The 20,142-nt window shown below is 35.6% G+C and overlaps 1 protein-coding gene across 1 annotated transcript in view; it reads left to right on the top strand.

Annotated features, from left to right (window-relative positions):
• The window catches only part of igf1rb (insulin-like growth factor 1b receptor), a 91,755-nt gene extending 71,746 nt beyond the window's left edge, over window positions 1-20,009 (top strand). The window contains exons 11-21 of the mRNA XM_077227983.1: window positions 537-817; window positions 910-1,043; window positions 2,571-2,736; window positions 2,840-2,939; window positions 3,146-3,216; window positions 3,316-3,545; window positions 3,661-3,768; window positions 4,683-4,842; window positions 5,836-5,965; window positions 10,836-10,970; window positions 16,118-20,009. Coding sequence (XP_077084098.1) covers window positions 537-817; window positions 910-1,043; window positions 2,571-2,736; window positions 2,840-2,939; window positions 3,146-3,216; window positions 3,316-3,545; window positions 3,661-3,768; window positions 4,683-4,842; window positions 5,836-5,965; window positions 10,836-10,970; window positions 16,118-16,586 — 1,984 coding nt within the window. The 3' untranslated portion in view covers window positions 16,587-20,009. The remainder of the gene's footprint in view (window positions 1-536; window positions 818-909; window positions 1,044-2,570; window positions 2,737-2,839; window positions 2,940-3,145; window positions 3,217-3,315; window positions 3,546-3,660; window positions 3,769-4,682; window positions 4,843-5,835; window positions 5,966-10,835; window positions 10,971-16,117) is intronic.
• The last annotated feature ends 133 nt before the right edge of the window (window positions 20,010-20,142 follow it).

The following is a 20,142-nucleotide window of genomic DNA, read 5'->3' as shown; positions in this document are numbered from 1 at the left end:
TTATTGTGTGTAAGTTAACTTTGTGCTTTCTTTTCTATACTCTGTATAGTATATCTGTTAAAAATAATTTTTTATACAAGATACAAATTTAAGATTGATTATAATATTAATTAAATGCATAAATATTTACTTGTTTGTCAGTTTGCAAAACAAATAACAAACACGTATTCAGTACATACAGATACTGTACATATAAATGCACTTACATAGGAAGTCTGTGACGAAAGTCATTACACTGTAATTAATATTAAAACATATACGGTTTCAAAAGTATAACCACAAAACTGAAACATTTCATGTGTGGAACTATTACTATATTACCTAAAACACGAATTTGAACTACTTTACAGCTCAAATAGCACATTTTATTGTATATGAAATAACAGGTGTTAACAGAGCTCAATTGTGCAGATACTTTTTTTAAATAAATGAGCATTTCTATAAAAGTGGTAAATATGTCAGTTTCTGCACCACCAGAAGCTGTGCTTGAAGTTTTACTATGTTTCCTCCAATATATCTCATCTTTCTCGTTCCAGACCTTCCGACAGGCGAAAGCGAGATCTGTTTGGCGTGGCCAATGCAACTTCCATCCACACTCTGCTGTCGGGAAACTGGAACCTGACTGAAGGAAACTTCTCAGATGATGAGCCGCCTAGACGGGTGTTTTCTTTTCTGGAGAGGAAGGTGAAGGAGCGAACTGCTGACATCAGTGGGCTGCAGCCCTTTTCCGTTTACCGCATCGACGTACACGCCTGCAACGAAGAGGTTCGACACTGCAGCGCGGCCGCCTTTGTCTTTTCCCGCACCAAACCGGCAGGTGAGATCAGGACGTGCACATGGAATTGGTGGTGAAGCACTATATTCAAAAATATCAATGACAAACCTTTTGGTTTCTTTGTTTTCTTGTAGAAAGAGCCGATGACATTCCTGGCTCAGTGACCTGGGAAGGTCTGGAGGATTCGGTGTTCCTGAAGTGGCCTGAACCGCATAAACCCAACGGCCTGATCCTGCTGTATGAGATTCAGTATCGTCTTTGGACAGAGGTGCCTGTTGCATTTTAAACACCAAATCAGTGTCATGTGTTTAAGCAAGGTTTTATAAAATCTCCAACCAAACTTTGATTTATTAACTCAAAAATTTCAAGTGCTGTAACATTCAAGTCTTCCAAAAAAGTATTTCAATAATATTTTGAAACAAACTTTAGTACTTAATGTACAATCATATTATGATTGTTATTAATGTTTCCCTGTTTACGAAAAGCTAAATAAAAATAAAATTTGCTTTTTAAAAATATTTATAATAATAATGTGCCAAACTACTTGAAGTAGATTTTTAATTATGTCACACACACACACACACACACACACACATACATATATATATATATATATATATATATATATATATATAGCTGTAATTGAAATTATTCAACCCCCATTGCAAATCAGGTTTATTGGCAAAATTTAGACACTTTCAGTTGTTTGCAATGAACAAATCAAACAAAAGTAATTGAAATAGCTCAGCACAACAAATCTTTCAAGTGGTTTCTCCCAAATTCAACTGAAAATGCAACTTTTAATGACTTCTGCATATGTGTGTGTGTGTGTGTGTGTGTGTGTGTGTGTGTGTGTGTGTGTGTGTGTGTGTGTGTGTGTGTGTGTGTGTGTGTGTGTGTGTGTGTGTGTGTGTGTGTGTATATATATATATATATAAAAATGTATCATAAATTTTATAGTTGAAGAGATTAATTGTGAAATATGTCAAATTAATAAATTAATTTTTGTAATCAAGTGACAGCATATTGTTATACTATATATACATATATATTTATATATATATATATATATGTATATGTGTGTGTGTGTGTGTGTACATTATATATATATATATATATATATATATATATATATATATATATGCACACACACACACACACACACACATATATATATATATATGTATACTATATATAGTATAACAATATGCTGTCAATTGATTACAAAAATTAACTAATTAATCTGACATATTTCACAATTAATCTCTTCAACTATAAAATTTATGATAAATTTTTTCCACATTCAATCTTAGTTTAATGATGATTTAAGTAGTATGAATGAAGACCAGAATCAACAATAATGCTACTGATTTCTTTATTTAAGTGGCTTTTTTCTCAATTTCTGGGGATGAAATGAGTATCAATATTTTTGTGTGAGTATTGATCAACATGAGTATCGCAAGCATTTAGACAATCATGATACTGATAAAAAGTGTGCACATCATGCCTATCAGCCTCTCTAAGAGAAGCACATGGAGTTGAATTATTATAGTTACTGAATAATGTTTGATAATATTTTTCAATTTAAAATTTTATTTAAAATTATATGTTTAACAATATATTTATAATAAATTTACTTAAATAAATGAATAAACCTGCATACAAAAAATTAGCACCATAGCACTGACCCAGCTAGGGTCCCATTCATTTTTGCAATAATTGTTAACTAATTTATCAACTATTGATTTATGTGTTGATCTCTTTTTTTATTTTCTTTACTTTTTTCCCTTTACAGCCTGAGAAGCACGAGTGTGTATCCCGTCAACACTACAGAGAGCACAAAGGGGTAAAACTCTCCAATTTGGAACCTGGGAACTATTCTGCCCGTGTGCGGGCTACGTCTCTCGCCGGAAACGGGTCGTGGACTCAACCCATAGCTTTCTATGTGATTCAGGTTGAACGTAGGTTTACCATGATTTTCATCACTTCGAAAAGTATGAGAATTTACAAAAAGAATGTTGACATGTTATTGAGTTTTGACCTTTTTTTTCTTGCACATTCAAGATACACATTATGAACACTTCCTGTACTTCATGATTATCCCGATTATCCTGATTTTCGCCGCCTTCGCTGCAGCGGCTTTCATCTTGGTGAACAAGAAACGGTATTAGTTTTAACACATCTATACTCTCCAAACTCTCATAATTGATTTTAACAACATAGTAGCCCCTCTGAATAAAATGTACCTATCTGAGAATTCCAGATTCTGTAATGTATATAAAAAGTGATTATATAGAAATGTTTCCCACTTGTTTTCTATTACATGCTGAGTGCTGTTTTTGCTAAATAAGAGCTTTCTGGAATCCACAGAAACAGTGACAGGCTTGGAAATGGAGTCCTTTACGCATCCGTTAACCCGGAGTACTTCAGCGCAGCAGAGAGTGAGTATTTAATCAAGGGCAGGATCGACTCCACTTAAACAGTTTTTGTAAATATGCAGTATATTTGTGACTAACTTCTATTGTAATTTATGGTTGCAGTGTATGTGCCGGATGAATGGGAGGTGGAGCGAGAGAAAATCACCATGTGCCGAGAGCTTGGACAAGGATCTTTTGGTATGGTGTATGAGGGCATCGCGAAAGGTGTTGTCAAAGATGAGCCGGAAACCAGGGTGGCCATCAAAACCGTCAACGAATCGGCTAGCTTGCATGAACGCATTGAGTTCCTTAATGAAGCCTCTGTGATGAAGGAGTTCAATTGTCACCATGTGGTTAGTCAAAGAACTCATGACAAATCTCATCTTATACTCACAGTATTGGTGTAAAGTAGCCTTAAAACTGTTAAAACATGTTGACACTTTGTGATGTCTTTTTTGATTGGTTTAGGTGCGTCTACTGGGTGTGGTCTCGCAGGGTCAGCCCACCCTGGTGATCATGGAGCTGATGACACGAGGAGATCTGAAGAGTTACCTACGCTCGCTTCGATCCGCTGAGGTGAATACATGCACACACGAGACATCTTCATATCGTTGATCAAATATTTGGCTAATTAAACGTGTATTTTTTCCGAACCGTTCTGAATTCTAGCAAGTTAAAGTCTGCCATATGGAATTGTGGTGGAATTATGATGCATAATTGAGCGATTTACATTAATCAGAATTAAACATCCATTCACAAGTTTCTTTCCCTAAATGGACTGCTCACTGCAGTGCGCTCCTGGTATGCAGCCTCTAGTCTATAAACCCCTCCAATTCAGTTGCTTGATCTCTGTTCCCAAACCTAGTGAGCTTAGCTTACCTTACTTTCTAAGGCTGCATCCTTAATGAAAAATGCAACCTCGAGAGTGACTGATTTGAAATGTTCTTCGCAAGAAGCAATTCTGCACACAGATTTACTGGCCAAAGATCACCAAAGAGGACATCTGACCCACATATAAAGCAACCAATCACAGTTCGTTTTGTTCTGTGTCCTGCTTATGGCCGTGAAAATGTAATGTCAATGTTCCTACGATAGCTTAAATGATTCATTCAAGAACATTGTGCAAGTTCACTGCAAATTTCACATATTTTTAAAAATCCAGTGTTTTGTTTATCCTGAAAAGTGCTCATTGTCACAGTTGTAAGCACGACTGCATTCTTCTTCCATGAGGGGGTTTGGCTTTACCGCATCTTTGTTTCCAGGTGGAACATTAAAGAATGTGACACACAAATCTACCGGAAATCCTGTAGAATTCAACCAATCAGATGACGACTTTGAAGCGTTTCCTATTTTCTGTTGCTTATGCATCAGACGTTCAGCCAACAGTCTGAGGCTGAGACTAATTTGCATGATCCAAAGTTTCAGCATGAAATGCATAAGACTCACTGGGTTTTGGAACGTAGCTTCAGTGTCATTCTCCTCTTCCTCAGAACACCTCCTGCTTGCCTTTGCCACCATTGAAGAAGATGATTCAGATGGCAGGAGAGATAGCGGATGGCATGGCTTACCTCAACGGCAACAAGTTTGTTCACAGAGACTTGGCAGCAAGGAATTGCATGGTGGCTGAGGATTTTGCAGTCAAAATTGGTGGTAATTGATGAAATGAGAAAAAATACATTTGCTTTTCTCAACTATGTGAAATATGAATGACTATTTAAAATATGGATTTTTTTTTTCATTTAGCTTTATGTTTTAGTAGAAAAAATAATTTTGAGACGCAGCTTCTCTGAGAGGGTTTAATATATTTTAATTATCTTAAGCTAGGGGCATTTCACAATAAATATTGATCATTTCACAGTTATTAAATTGAAAAATTCTGCATATTGCATTGACAAATTACACCTCAGATTTAACACCTTTTGACATTTTCCACTATTGCTCATTGTTTCATAACAAAATGAAATACTAAAATATACAGATATTTAATAATAGATTTTAATGTTTAATTGTTTTCGTTATTTTAAAGTTGGCATGAAATGGAAATCTATTTTATAAATACTGTACATGTTATTGATCTGACTGCAAATGATTCATCCAATATATGTTCCAGTTTTTACAATTTTTTTTTTTGTATTGAAATTTCATCTGGGGTTAAACTCCCCCTTTCTTTCAGTCGACTGCAAACTCGTGTTCAGATCTGTCTCTATCCAATCAACAACCTATAATCCCTGCCCTAATTTTTTTTTTTTGATAATCCATTGCAATACCTGCAATAGGATATTTTGCTACTTCCATTACATAGCTACTTTATGATTTGTATTACTTAACTATCATGTACTGTAGCTCTAAATTAAAAAAATAATGGCAAACATTTTAACCGATTTATTCATCTTTCATACTTTAAATTTTATTTCTGTTGCATTGTTATATTGCATTCATTATGCCTATACATTCATTTGTAGTTTGACAAATATTTATTTTAGCTTTTAGTTATAGTATCCCTGAATCACCAGTTTTTTAATCCATAATGAATAAATAATGAGTTGCTGAAAATGCTGTAAATGTTCATTATTTTATTTGGCTAAATCTCAAGGAAAACTATAGAACCTCAGTAATTTCACTTCATTTATCCTCAATCTGTAGACTTTGGCATGACGCGGGACATTTATGAGACGGATTACTACAGAAAAGGAGGCAAGGGACTATTGCCTGTGCGCTGGATGTCCCCCGAGTCCCTCAAAGATGGAGTATTTACCACAATGTCTGATGTCTGGTAAGCTTTCATGTATTCTACAGGGAATCAGTGTGTGCATGTTTATATGATGTTAAAAACACATCAAGAAATCAACTGAGACGTATAGTGCACAATATAGCAGGGTGCATCAGTCTAGTCACCGTAGCTATAGAACGATATCTGTGTCCATTACAGTTCCTCCTCTAGCTAAACGAGAAATGAAAACCACACTCGCGCAGCTCAACACACATTTTCCATTACATAGTGCATACGTTAATGCGGTAGGCAATGAGGAGAAACATCTTTCCATATATTTCAAATGAAGCTGGCAATCAAGCCTCATCAGCCCTCATATGAGCTAGAAACATTTCCCTCATATGCTAGTCTCATTTGACAAACTTTCAAAGAAAACCTCGGGGAGTCTAGACCGCGCTTTTCCGGAAACTGCAACAGCTGCGGCTGATATGTGTTGCATTCCAGAGCCTGAAGGAATCTTTAGTCGATTCGTCCTCCCATGTCATGATAAGTAGCTCTTTGGACTCGCTGGGTGGTTCACACTTAAATCTTTTGTTAAGGATCAGAATCAAGCACTCCCTGTTCAGGAAGAGGTTTGAAGTTAATTAAGATGTTCTCAGGTTTCCTTCCAGGTGTTTGAGGAGTCTGCCCTAACAGTTCACCTTTCATGTCTGACCTGGGTCACCGTCAGGCCTTGATAATAATGGATGTCTGTCTGGTAAACTTTACACAAGGATCAGACATAGGAGTGGAGTAGTGTTTCGCCAGTAATTACAAATTTACCATGTGAAAAAAATTCTGCGACAGTGGTAAAGATCAGAATTAGATTATAATGGCTGTATCTTAAAGGTTGTGTGTGCAATGGACCTTTTTCACGGACTCTGATGACTCGCTTCCTCACTTATCAACATCTCAAATCTAGTAAAGTTTTTGGTAACACTTTACAACAAGGTTTCATTAGTTCACTACTTTAGTTAACATTAATTAAGAATGAACAATACTTCTACAGCACTAATTAATCTAAATTAATGTTAATTTCGACATTTACTAATACTTTATTAAAATAAAAGGTTTTATTTGTTTACATTAGTTAATGCACAGTGAACTAAAATGTACAAACAATGAATGACTTTTTTTATTAACTAACATTTAACAAAGATTAAAAAATACTGTAACAAATGTTTTATTCATGTTAATTAATGCATTGACTTATTTTAACTAATGAAACAATATTGTAAAATGGTCTTTCTAATACTACGGCTGAGGGACTGACAGCAAATTTGACATCATTCTTTCTTCTGACTGCTGAAAATTAATCTCTCAATATTTTTTTCACTCCTTTGGAAAGTCGTGGAAATGCTATTGCTGATTTTTTCATTTTTCAATTTTAGAACAAATGCAAATACATTTTATCGGTCGGTGTCTCCCATTCACCGCTAAAGAAGTTTACCAACTTATAACTACTTCCACTTCTAAAAACCCAGAAATGTGAAATACGCCACCAAACGGAAGTGTAAAATAATGAATAATGACTCATTTTAAAATAATGAATAATTTCAGACAGATTTCCTGGACATTGTTCTGTCGTCCATTGTCAGACGGTGAGCATTAAACCTAAAAAGGTTAACTTATAGTTTCCTCTGCTTATTAGGTAGGAATAAAAGTTTTAGTATTCAGGCTCTGTTCTAAATCTGGTAATATACTCTGCTTTAGCCAAATTGGTATGCAGCATCACACGTCTCCTTGCATTGCATATGCATTACAATGATCACAATAAAAATCGAATTGTATTTGTATTTTTTATTTAGCACAATATCCAAGTTTTTATCTTTTTTCTTCATTTAATTTAATTTCCATCCATCCAGGGTGTTTCCCTGCTTCAGCCCGAGACACTAGTTAATTAAAGGGATAGTTCACCCAAAAATGAAAATTCTGTCAGTATTTACTCACCCTCATGTTGTTCCAACCCCGTAAGACATTCGTTCATCTTCGGAACACTAATTAAGATATTTTTGATGAACTCTCAGAGCCGGATCACTCCTCCATAGGCTTCTTCAGGGATTGAAACTTGCCGGCCTCGAAAAGTTATTAAAGACATCGTTAAAATAGTCCAAGTGACTACAGTGGCTCAATCTTAGATCTTAGGCCCACAGAGAAGGAAATGAATAGTTGAAATAAAGTCGTTATTTTTGTTTGTTTTTGGGTGAACTATCCCTTTAATGATGGGGCAGTCATGGCCTAATGGTAGCAGAGTTGGACTGGTGACCCAAAGGTTGCTGGTTCAATTCCAGTACCGGCAGGAATATGACTGAGGTGTCCTTGAGCAAGGCACCTAACCCCCAATCGCTCCCCGGGCGCCACTCAAGGCTGCCCGCTGCTCCGGGTGTGTGTATCCACGTTTGCAGTGTGTGTGTGTACACTACTCACTACTCTGCTCCTAATGTGTGTGCACTTACTTGGATGGGTTAAATGCAGAGGTCAAATTCCAAGTATGGGTTACCATACTTGGCCATCACGTGTCACTTTCACTTTCACTTTCACTTTCACTTTAAGTGTAAAAAAAAAGAAAAAAAGATCTCACTCAATATTTAAATGTGCTTTGCAACATGTTAACGTCAGCTGTAATGAAGAGTCAGTGTTAGTCAAGCCTGATGAGAAATGCTATTAGTGTGTACTGTGTAGTCACATCTGTGCTTTGTGTAAAAGGCAACACCAGAATGCATAAATCCAATATTGTGAACGGCGGAGTGAAATGTGGATTACAAAGGAACATTTTATTATGTATTGATTGTATAGTATTGATGCAAATAGTTCAGTCCAATTCAAATGCATTATTTCATTTAATAGTTTTATGAGTTGCTGCCTAATGTAAAGCATTTCCAATATTTATGCAGTTGTAAACCACAAAGCAGCTCATTGAGTTTTTGGAACAGAGCCTATATTTATATGTTGCAAGCTTTGAAGAACTTGTGTATCTAATTAAGATGTACAACACTTATAGAAAAATAAGAAGAAGAACCAAAAGAAAGATTACTTGAGTGAAGCACGACTGAAGGTATTTTTGTTATGTGCTTAATAGCTTTATTATCAACAGACCACATTATATTATATCATTTGTCAGAGCGGCTGACTCATTACAATGACAACTTGCTCCCATTTGAAAGTTCTAGCTAAGTACACACATCTCCCACATTCTCAGTAAAAATATTGATATTTCGTGAAAAAAAAGTTCTTTTTACGAGCGAGCAGCTTTCAACTTAACTTACTCTGATACTAAACAGAAAATCAGTAACTTAAAGGCCCCTGAACAAACACTTTGTTCGCTATTAGGTATACTAACGATTAATCGATGATCGATTAATTGTCGATAATAATTTAATCGATAAAACGTATCGATGGTCATAATTAGAGTGCGTAGTTTTGAGGTGTGTGTGTCTCAGGCGCAAAACACGTGCAGCAGACAAATGAGTGAAAATGAAGTGAGCGCGAGGTAGTTACGTATTCTAAATCTGTCAAGCCATGCAATGGATTAGGAAGGCTAGCCGTAGAATAAACAACAAGTGAAGATCTTGGTTTTATGAGTGTTGATCTTCCAATGTTATTTTAGCTGTGCACTTCTATTCTGTAGTGCATGGTAAATTAAGACCTGTCAATCTGAGCAATCAAACCAATCCAAGTGTGTTCTACCTGGGAAAGCTTTCTACACATCGTCCATACCCATCCACCACACCGGAGATCCAGTATCCATTGATTGAATTTTCAAATGACGTTGGGGTTGAAAAACACTGGAAGTCATATAGCTTTAGCCAAGCAGCATGTCATGTCACTTCATGATCTACGCGATGTCTTATGTTGTGTTTGGGCTCGTTCGAGATCACCTGCTCTAAATGAAGATATGTGATCTACTATGGTTCACAATTGTTTTGCTAAGTTACAAACAAAAATGTGGCGCAAAAGCATCATATGTATACTGTTTAAATGTGCTTCACTTTTTCATAATACTTCAAATACTTGTAGTTTGGTCTCTGTGAAACAAATATGCTTGTTTTATTCTACTAGTCGACAATATATGATGCGTTTATCTGTTAATGTACAATGATTTTACTGATCAAATTTAAGGCATTTATTTTTTTTACACTATGGAAATTGATCACTTCTAATATTTCAGCAAATTTAAAAGCACTTGTTAAGAGATGGTCATATTCCCTATATTCACCGCTTCAGATATAAGAGGTTAACGATTAATTGATCGTTAATTTAAAAGGTAGTTCACCCATAAAATTCTGTCATTATTTACTCACTCTCATGTCGTTCCAAACCGGTAAGACTTTCATTAATCTTCGAACACAAATTAAGATCTTTTTGATGAAATCTGAGAGCTTTCTGTCACTCTCTTCACAGCTACAGAACTACCATTTTGACGCTTACAAAAATGTTATAAAGAGATTGTCAAACTAATGAATTGAGTGGTTAAGTCCAAATTTTATGAAGATACTCAATCCCTTTATATGATGAACGGATTGAATTTAGTCTTTTATTCACATATATAAACATTGATAGGCGAACATAAACATGAACTCAAACGTGCTACGTAACACGAGAACAAGCCTCATTGGTTCTTGCACGTCAAGCCAACAACGTTGAGCTTCCATTTACCACAACTGATGTGTGAGCTGATGAATGTTCATATCATCAAAAAGATCTTCTTTTTTGTTCTGAAGATTAACGAAAGTCTTACGGGTTTGGAACGACACGAGGGTGAGTAATTAATGGCAGAATTTTCTTTTTAGGTGAACTAACCCTTTAAACATTGACCGATTTTGGGAATTTATGTAAACTAAAAACTATCAATGTAGATCTATTCTAACTGTTCTCGTCTGTTCTCTTCTTGCAGGTCCTTTGGGGTGGTGTTGTGGGAAATAGCCACCCTGGCCGAGCAGCCCTATCAGGGCATGTCCAATGAGCAGGTTCTGCGGTTTGTCATGGAGGGAGGACTACTAGACAAACCAGACAACTGCCCTGATATGCTGTAAGTCACTTCATTCAATTCATCATCTTTCACTCACTTTATGCGTTCATTTGACTTCAATGGAACACGATATTTAAAAAATTTGATGGTGTTTTTTAAGCCGAGTTATTAGAGGAAAAAGCTCCAAAACGGACAAAAACATGAAAGTGATCCATATAACTCTTGCACTATATTCTTTTAAGTCTTTTTAATCTATATTATAGTTTTATGTGAGAAACGGACCAAAATTATTTCTATCCTAGTTAGGTTTCATTGGTGTCAAACCTGGTGCAACATCTTGATGTGGCACTTTTGAAATTTCTTAATATGAATTTTCATATAGGTTTGGAAGGACAGGATGGTAAATAGATGATGATGATGATGAATTTTAATTTTTTGGGTGAACAATCATTTTAAAAAGTAGAAAGTCTGCCACCTACTGTATGATTCAGGTGGTAATGTCACAAAACTGAAAACAAGAATTGACGTAAAAATCTAGATTAGCTTGAGAATCAATGGTATTTAACAAACAGTTTTTTGACATCGACTTTTATTTGTTTTGCATTTTAAAACTGCCAAGTCTAATGCTCTTCTAATGCTTGGGTGCTGTGCGCTATATTTAAGTATAATTTGTTTATCTATGAGAGCCTCCAAGCTCTGGGTTTTCTTTGGCGTGGTTTGAGTGAGGTTGCGTCTGGCTTCAAGTCCGTGTTTTATCTAAAGTGTGAGAGCTGGCAGTGAAATTCGAGCACTCGGAGCAATGCAAGGATGCCACATTTTTAATAATAGAACATTCTATCAGGAAAGTTGGTAGATAGATGTGTGTTTTGGGAAGAAAGTGGTACAAACAATGGAAAGGTAGTTTTGGATGTCAGAGATAGCTTACGTTCCCATTTGGCCATTTAACACCAATATTTTTGTGTCCGCCAAAGCTTGTGTTTTTAATCTAATAAATTACCAAATTATAGCTAAAATAAAGTATCTATAAAATATATTTTTTCAGCCTTGTATTATATATTTACATTTAAATGTTATATCTATATATGCATTTCTAAATATTTATCCATTAAAAAAAAAAAAATCTATATATATATATATATACTCAATTAAATATATTAAATTCAAATATAAATATATTTAATTAAATATGATTTAGATATTTTTCAGATTTTATATATAATATATATATATATAATAAAAATAAAATATATATATATATATATATATATATATATATATATATTTTAATAATATAAAATATATATAATATTTATGAAAATAATATGCAAATATTATATGTTGCATAGGCCTTTTAGATGTTTATTTTTTTTTAAAGAAATAAAATAAAAAGGGCAATTTCACAAGCCATGCTTATTGGTGAAACAAATGAACAACGATATGTTTTTTTAGGAGAAACTGCATTTTCTCAGTCCACTGTCCATTGACGGGAAGTGCACAATAGTTTGCGTTGGCCTGTGCCTCATTTTCATCTCAAGGCGGTCTGGATAAGGGTCCTTGTTGTGGTTGGCCGACGTTTGGCACCTTTTAACACTTTTTCAGAGAAGTGCCGGGAAGGATGAAGTGGTCTTTAAAGCTGCCAGAACAGGAGTGGAGGAGGAGGGCATGTGGGAGGCTTTCAGGCTGGTACTTCTAACACTGACAACGGTCACCCAAGTTAAACCTCAAAGGAAGTCCAGCTATTGGATTAAAAGTGGAAAATATGTGCAGTGTAGCGATTGGAACAAAGGCTTTGAGCGATTGTGCTCATGCAGCTGATGTGATATTGTTAATAAAATTGCCACAAAAAAAAGCAAAAGCCAGTGTCTCCTACTAGGAAAACATTTGGACTTTTCTAAATTTAGATTATGTCAAACTTTGTTCATCAAAATTCAGCATTCATCAAAATATAAGTATGGTAACACTTTACTTAAAGCCCTTCTTTAAAATGCATTTTAAAAGTACGTTATAATTCATTATATCTTTTTTTTAAATAAATAATTGTAGCCAAAGTTAAAATGCATTTAAATATTTGTATTTTATTTTATTTATTTTACTTTCTAAAGGTGTAAATAGATAAGCTTAATAATGTATTATTACGGTGGTTACAATTATTCATCAGACCATACAATGCATTATGAGGTCCAGTAATAATGAATGCATTAAAAATACTTTTCAAATGCATTATATATACAGTACAGGCTTTAAGTAAAGTGTTATCAAAAGAACGTGCTCCGCCTACGAAATGATTTTCTTTTTCGGCTTACATCACCAAGACCTCATTTTTCAATCCCTCTCTTTCCTTTTTGGTACGTGTACTTTTCCAATCTATTTCTGATGTATGAAATCAAGTCCTTTCTTACATTCTTTCTAGTTATTTCTAGTTGCTAATATCCCGTTTCTCACAGAAGTAAAATGTTGACTTCTGCCTTGAAAATGTAATTGATATTTTACTCACAACATGGCCTGCTATTTTGTTTATTTTTGCTCTAGCAATAAAAAAAGAAGCTAGAGCAGGATCACTTGGAATTCTATGTAACAAAAACAGACTGAATAATGCATTTCAGTGCTTTCATAAAATGTATCAGCGCAGCGATATTTCCTAATATTAATGCCAATGCAAAACCGTTACCTTAAATCTTTACTATTATTCTTACTGTTATTTTTTCACAGTTTGTTGAATTCATTTAGATATTTTTGTGGGATCTGAGAAAAGTAAAAGATTTGGTGCAGCTGTCTGGATATTTTAAATAATATTAATCATTAAATAATGATATAATATGTTATATATATATATATATATATATATTTGTATATAATTTATAATTATTTATTATTTAATAAATTATATATTAAGACCGCTGTCATAGCAAGGTCAGCCATTAAAAATAAATAAATAAATATTAAAAGCTGAAATTAGTCGGGTCAAATTGCATAACCTTTTGAAAACTAAATGATATTCGCTTTAGGGTTACTCAATTTTGCCTTTTAACAACATGTAATTTAACAAAATACACACAGATGGATGGATGGATGGATGGATGGATGATGGATGGATGGATGGATGGATGGATGGATGGATGGATGATGGATGGATGGATGGATGGATAGATAGATAGATAATTTAAATGTGTGTGTATGTATTATTGTATTTATTTCCCAAAGGTGTGAAACCAACATGAATGCATTCAATACAATTCTAAGATCTTCTCACTTGCATTTTGTATTAGATTTTTCATAATATTGCTTGGAAAAAAATCCATATTTTGTTGTTGGCCCTAAAACGTTCAGACTTTCTAAGGTTACTGCAGGCTTTAGTCTAGTTCCTTTAGCAATTTTAACACTGGAGGTGCTAAAATCCGACTGAACCTCCCCATCAATGGAAACTTCATTTAGTGCTTTGCAGGAAAAACAAGCTGGAGACTGAGGGCAGGGAGTCCAATCACTCTGTCTCACAGCTGGAGAGCCAAAAGTGTGTGTGTGTGTGTGTGTGTGTGTGTGTGTGTGTGTGTGTGTGTGTGTGTGTGTGTGTGTGTGTGTGTGTGTGTGTGTGTGTGTGTGTGTGTGTGTGTGTGTGTGTGTGTGTGTGTGTGTGTGTGTGTGTGTGTGTGTGTGTGTGTGTGTGGTGAAAACACAGCACTTGGATATGCTGGTGTGAATGTTTGTGTATGTGGTGCATGGGTATTTGTAACTGTCAGCTGATGTTTGCACTAGCTGTGTGTGGGTGTGTAGCCGGCGCTGGTGTTTGTAAGACTAATGGTATGTTACTCCACTAGTGTGCAAGCTGGCACAGGGATGCAAGTATTTTTTTTCTGCAGACTCCTCTGGTATTCTTAGTCTGTTTGTGTATAATTAAAATGGTGAACTGGAATGCTAAAGTGTCATCGAGATCGTAGTCTTATTTTCTTTCTTTTTCTCTCCGTAACTAGCAGTTCCCCTTTCGCTGGTGCTCTCGGGCCTCCTTTACAGCTCTCTCCAGCTTTGCAGTGTGATTTCATCACAGTTCTGTTTGCTTTGTAGTAAAGAGGTCACAGCATTCACCATGAGCTCACTTGCAGCTGTGTTTAGGACGTAAAACTATCGCTGATAGTGTTCATGTTTATGTTACTGATTGGTCACACTGCCACCTGTTGTTCAGAGCTGCGCAAAGTAGGCGTGGACAGTATAAACAAGATGTTTTGAGTGATTTTAGGGCAATGTTTAGTAATGCTACATGAATGTATGTAAATATACATGGTTGCTTTTTCTCCATGCAATTTAGCATTGTCGGAAAATTTTCAGCTAATGTAACCTTTGGTGTGTGTGTGTGTGTGTGTGTGTATGTGTGTATATATATATATATATTTATGTATATGTGTGTGTAATGGGTGTGTAATGTTATTATCATTTAAAAATTAATACAAATTAATAATTAATACTTTATTTATATATAGAATTTATATAACTTTTTCCAACATTGATAATAATAATAAGCGTTTCTTGATTTCTGAAGGATCATGTGACACTGAAGACTGGAGTAATGATCCTGAAAATTCAGCTTTGCAGCACAGGAGTAAATGACATTTTAAAATATATTCAAATAGAAAACAGTTATTTTACATTGTAATATTATATTTCACTATATTACTGTTTTCAAATAAAATAAATATTCAAATAATATAAATATTACTGTCATTGTAATCAAATAAATGCAGCCTTGGTGCACATAAGATACTACTTTTAAAAACATTACAGTATTATATTGTATATAATATATTATGTATATATTATATATGTACATAACAGTACATATATACACACACACAGTACATTTCATATTTACAATAGTACATTTTTTAAAGGGGCATCTCTATATATAATATACAGTAAATACATTTTAAATTGAAAATTAACTTTTTTAAACAACACAAAGTATAAGGTGAAATTATTAGAAATATTTTCAATACATATTAACAATAGCATTTTAACACAACATTCCCTAAAATCATATATAAATTCCAAAAAACAAACAAAAAAAAAATCATTTATTTCGTGCTGACTTCAACTCTTCTGTTTATCAAACTGAATGTCATCTGATGCTGATAATCTCAACATGGCCAAATATCAGCCGTTCATTTCTGATGTTTTCTTGAAGATCATGTCGCTCAGCTTCTCTTTGTTTGATCTTCCAGGTTTGAGCTGATGCGGATGTGCTGGCAGTTCAACCCCAAAATGCGTCCGTCCTTCCTGGAGATCATCAGCAGCCTCAAGGACGACCTGGAGGAGGGCTTCAAGGAGACCAGCTTCTTCTACAGCGAGGAGAACAAACCTCCCGACACGGAAGAGCTGGACATGGAGGACGTGGGAACCATGGAGAACGTTCCTCTGGAGCCGTCCTCCAGCCTGCAGCCCCTCGCCCCCTCTTTAGCCTCCCCTCAACAGTGCTCCCCTGCGCCCCAGTGCTCCGCCTCTCCGGCCGGCCCGTCGTCACCGCCTTCCTCCCCCAGCTCCCCGGACAAGCACCCGCTCTCCGCATCGGCGGCTAACGGGCCCTCCATGGTCCTCCGGAGTCCGTTTGACGAGTCCCAGCCTTACGCTCACATGAACGGGGGGCGTAAGAACGAGCGTGCCTTGCCTCTGCCCCAGTCGTCGGCTTGCTGATCAGGGGCCCGACCCCGTTTCCGAAAACATGGACGTGTCTCTGTCTGTCAAGCCACTGTGTGGTCTCATGAGAAGAAATATTAAAATAAAGAGACAAGGAAAGAAAAAAATGGTATAAACTGAGAGTCCAGGCAATCAATTTTTTCAATCATACCTCAACGGACAAAGTTTGAATTTTCTTTGTTTTTTGTGTATTTCGATTGAATCGTTGAATTGATTGACATGAACTCATTTGTTATTTCCGCAGACTGGATCACTGACTGAAAAAAACATGACCTTCACTCTCGCACTCGATAGGCTGACTGTTTTTGTTACGTTTTGTTACTTTTCTAAACTTGCAAAACTGGTTTGAAGGTCTATCAGAGCCAGTAGTGGTACGGTGGCATTATTACGAAACGCTCTGCATATCTCCAAGCGAATCCTACATCGAAGCGCATGCGTCTAGATTAGATAAAAAGATGTGAGAGTTACTCTTCCGCCCATCTTAGAAGTAAGATCCAACTCCAGTCTAGATACGGAGATCTTTGGCTTCCACTCTCTCCGAATCGTCTGGCTGTGCAAAATAGTGAAGAAATTCACGAATCTGCCAAATCTCTTTTTTATGTTGCCAAATTGTATACTGTTGTACAATTCCCCAAAATATGCAAAAATACGTCCGCATATGTTTTTTTTACACTGGTGATCCAAAGCATATTTTACTTTAAAACACAATCAATAGAGGACATTTTGCCCTGATTCCCACTTTTCTGTCTTCTCGCTTTGGGTTTTTTGCATTTCGGATTAAATAATGCAAAAGTGGAAGAACAAATGCATCGCAAAGAAACAAAAAAAAAAAAAAAAAAGGGAATTGGGTCAAAAAGAAGCTCAAAAGATTTAAAATTGTGGCATTTGAAATCTTCACAACAATTCTCTCGTTTGGTCGTTCAGTCGTACTTCGGAACACAGAGCGTGTGCGTCGTTTGCCGGTCACTTTTGTACCTTTTTACAGTTCGGATTGATCATTTATATGTCTGTGCTGAAAAAAAGCTGCTATTTAATTCTTGTTTTTTCTTTTGTGGTTGTAAAATTGTAAAGAGAATCTTCAGGTGTAATCCTTTGCCTTTCCACTACAGTCCATTTTATGATGCTTCTAGTTCTGCAAAACGAGAAAAAAACAAAACAATAGAAGGTTCTATCTAACAGTTGAGTTTTCCAATGTAAAGTTGTTTAATGCCTTCTTTTTTTTTGATAGCAAAACCGGCAATAGAACACACTTCTTTCTTCATGCCATTAATGGCGGCACCTCGTTCGACGTGATTCTATAACAGCTGAACACTGTCTCTCTCATCACATTAATGTGCAACAAATACTCTCAGGTCAAACTCCTCCATGTTTCGGTCTCAGAATCCAATGTTTTGTTCTCTCATTATTCATTCCTCTGTAACCGACAAGATATGACAAAAAAAAAATGGCAAAGTTTGAATTGGTTTCATCGCTTGCCTTGAAGATAGACTCGTCTCATACTTTGGATTGATTGTTCAGCCTTATTTTGTGACTGATCCTGCCGCCCTTTGTAAATGTTATAAACTCTGCGTTTCCTTTCTTCCGAGCAGAGCCTGATAAACAGCGATTATATAGATATGATTCAGCATATCTCTATGCAGATGTTGTGTTTGTAACATAGATCACTTATATACATTTAAGATACAGGTTTGACTATGAGCGCCAGTTTTTGAGATTTTTGTTTTAATGTTTTAACTTTTGTTTTAAGGATTTTTCAAAGGAAAAACGGTCACCTTTTATGGTTTTCCCCCATCCCGACCTTTTTATTTTCATTATTTATTTTGTTTCTTTTTTTTCCTCTCTCTTTGTTTTGTGATACGTTTAATAATCACTGTAAACCCCCCTTGATTAAGTGCAACATTTTAGATATTTTTATATGCTTTTTTTTCATGACATTGGGACTTTTTTTTCAGACATTTATCTACCTCACTCTTTTTTTTATGTACCTGTATATAAAGTACATCTGACCTTTTTCATGAAAAGGACAATATTACTGCTCTCTGTATCTGGGTAAAACCTCATAAACGCTTACAAACCACAATCTCGGAGTGGAGAAAATACCGAATTACGGACATTTTGTATGACTAGCTGCTTTCTTTCCTATCGGATCTCGCTTAAATTTGTTTATTATTTATTGAAACAAAAACAGGTCTGACAATTGACTCCAAATGTGCTGGAATGTTGTCGATGTTTAATTTATCCATCTTTTAACTTGAGGGCAAAAGTCAATAGATGGAATAATTGGAATGGATTTATTTTTGAGCATATAATGGTTCTGATCTCCTCTCCCTTTCACGTCTCTGAATCCCACTGTTATTCTTTTTAAGTTTTCATTCATTGGAATACTGTACTTGTATTAGAAACCAAATGTTCATTGAAACTAAAAATGTATGTTCCCTCTGTACGTTTTTGCTGTTTGTCGGGGGGAAATCAAATGTACATAAGTTTTGTGCTGGCTTTTGAAAACATATTTTCTCTCAGCCCAAACAAAAGATCAACACAAACATTTTAGCGTAATTAAAAAATTGAGCAGATGCAATATAAAGGTAAATGGTTGGAGAAGTTTGTTAGCTGAAATGACTGTTTTATGAGCCAATAGCTTTTTTCCCCCATGTCGTATTTCATAGCAGTTTAACAAAAATTACTTGTGCTGATTAAATATGCATTTTGTAAATCCAGATTCAAGATATTCTTGTAAATTTTCACTCAAGCATTTTTATAAAAGGGAAATGTTTAAATTGGCGAAATTCGCCAGATTTGTTTGTCCAATTTGGAAAAAATAATTACAAATCCAACAACAATCAAATAGCAATACCAACATCACGCCCTCCTCCACAGCCTTCGTATCTATAGTCATTTTTTCATGATTTGTCATAATTCAGATTTTTTAAATCAACGATTGTCCAAGATCACCATCCTAATGCTCTCCTCTGACCATCTCAGACCAATGGTTGATTTGTCAGTACATATCTGTTGACTATGGGCTAGATCTTCTCAGGGCTGAAGGTTCAAGTGGGCGTCAACAGGACAGGAAGTGACCCGTTCCTCGACGCTCACTCCACCCTGCTGCTGAAAACTGCTGCTCTCCATCATCTCACTGAAGTCCAGACATTTGAGAGGAGAGCATCGGAGGTGTTCGTGATCTGATGGCGCCATCTACAACCCGGAGAAGGGATGTGTTGTGTATTTCACTCCCAGATGCTGGTGGAGCAAAAATGTTTGGTTGTTCAGTAAACTGTTGAGATGTGTTAGATATGTGTGTGTTGGTTATGTAAAGGGGTTACAGATCCAGAACGGGGGAGGGGAGAATGGAAAAAGTTTTGTGGTCCAAGTCTGTTCAAACCTGGCTGTTCTGATTAAAAAAGGCACTTATTAACTTTATTTGTGTTGTTTTCTTTTGTATACGTTTGAAAAAAAAATGAAGATTATCATATTGTATTTATGGTGGCACATTGATCAAAATACTTATAATAAATCCAGTTGAATAGCTTTGTGATGTCTGTTTTTGCATTTT

This window comes from Siphateles boraxobius, unplaced genomic scaffold, assembly GCF_051911475.1.
Source record: "Siphateles boraxobius isolate OS27281-9 unplaced genomic scaffold, OSU_SipBor_1 130, whole genome shotgun sequence".
NCBI lineage: Eukaryota > Metazoa > Chordata > Actinopteri > Cypriniformes > Leuciscidae > Siphateles > Siphateles boraxobius.
The sequence above is the reverse complement of the archived record's forward strand: the minus strand, read 5'-3'. Positions and strand labels throughout refer to the sequence as shown.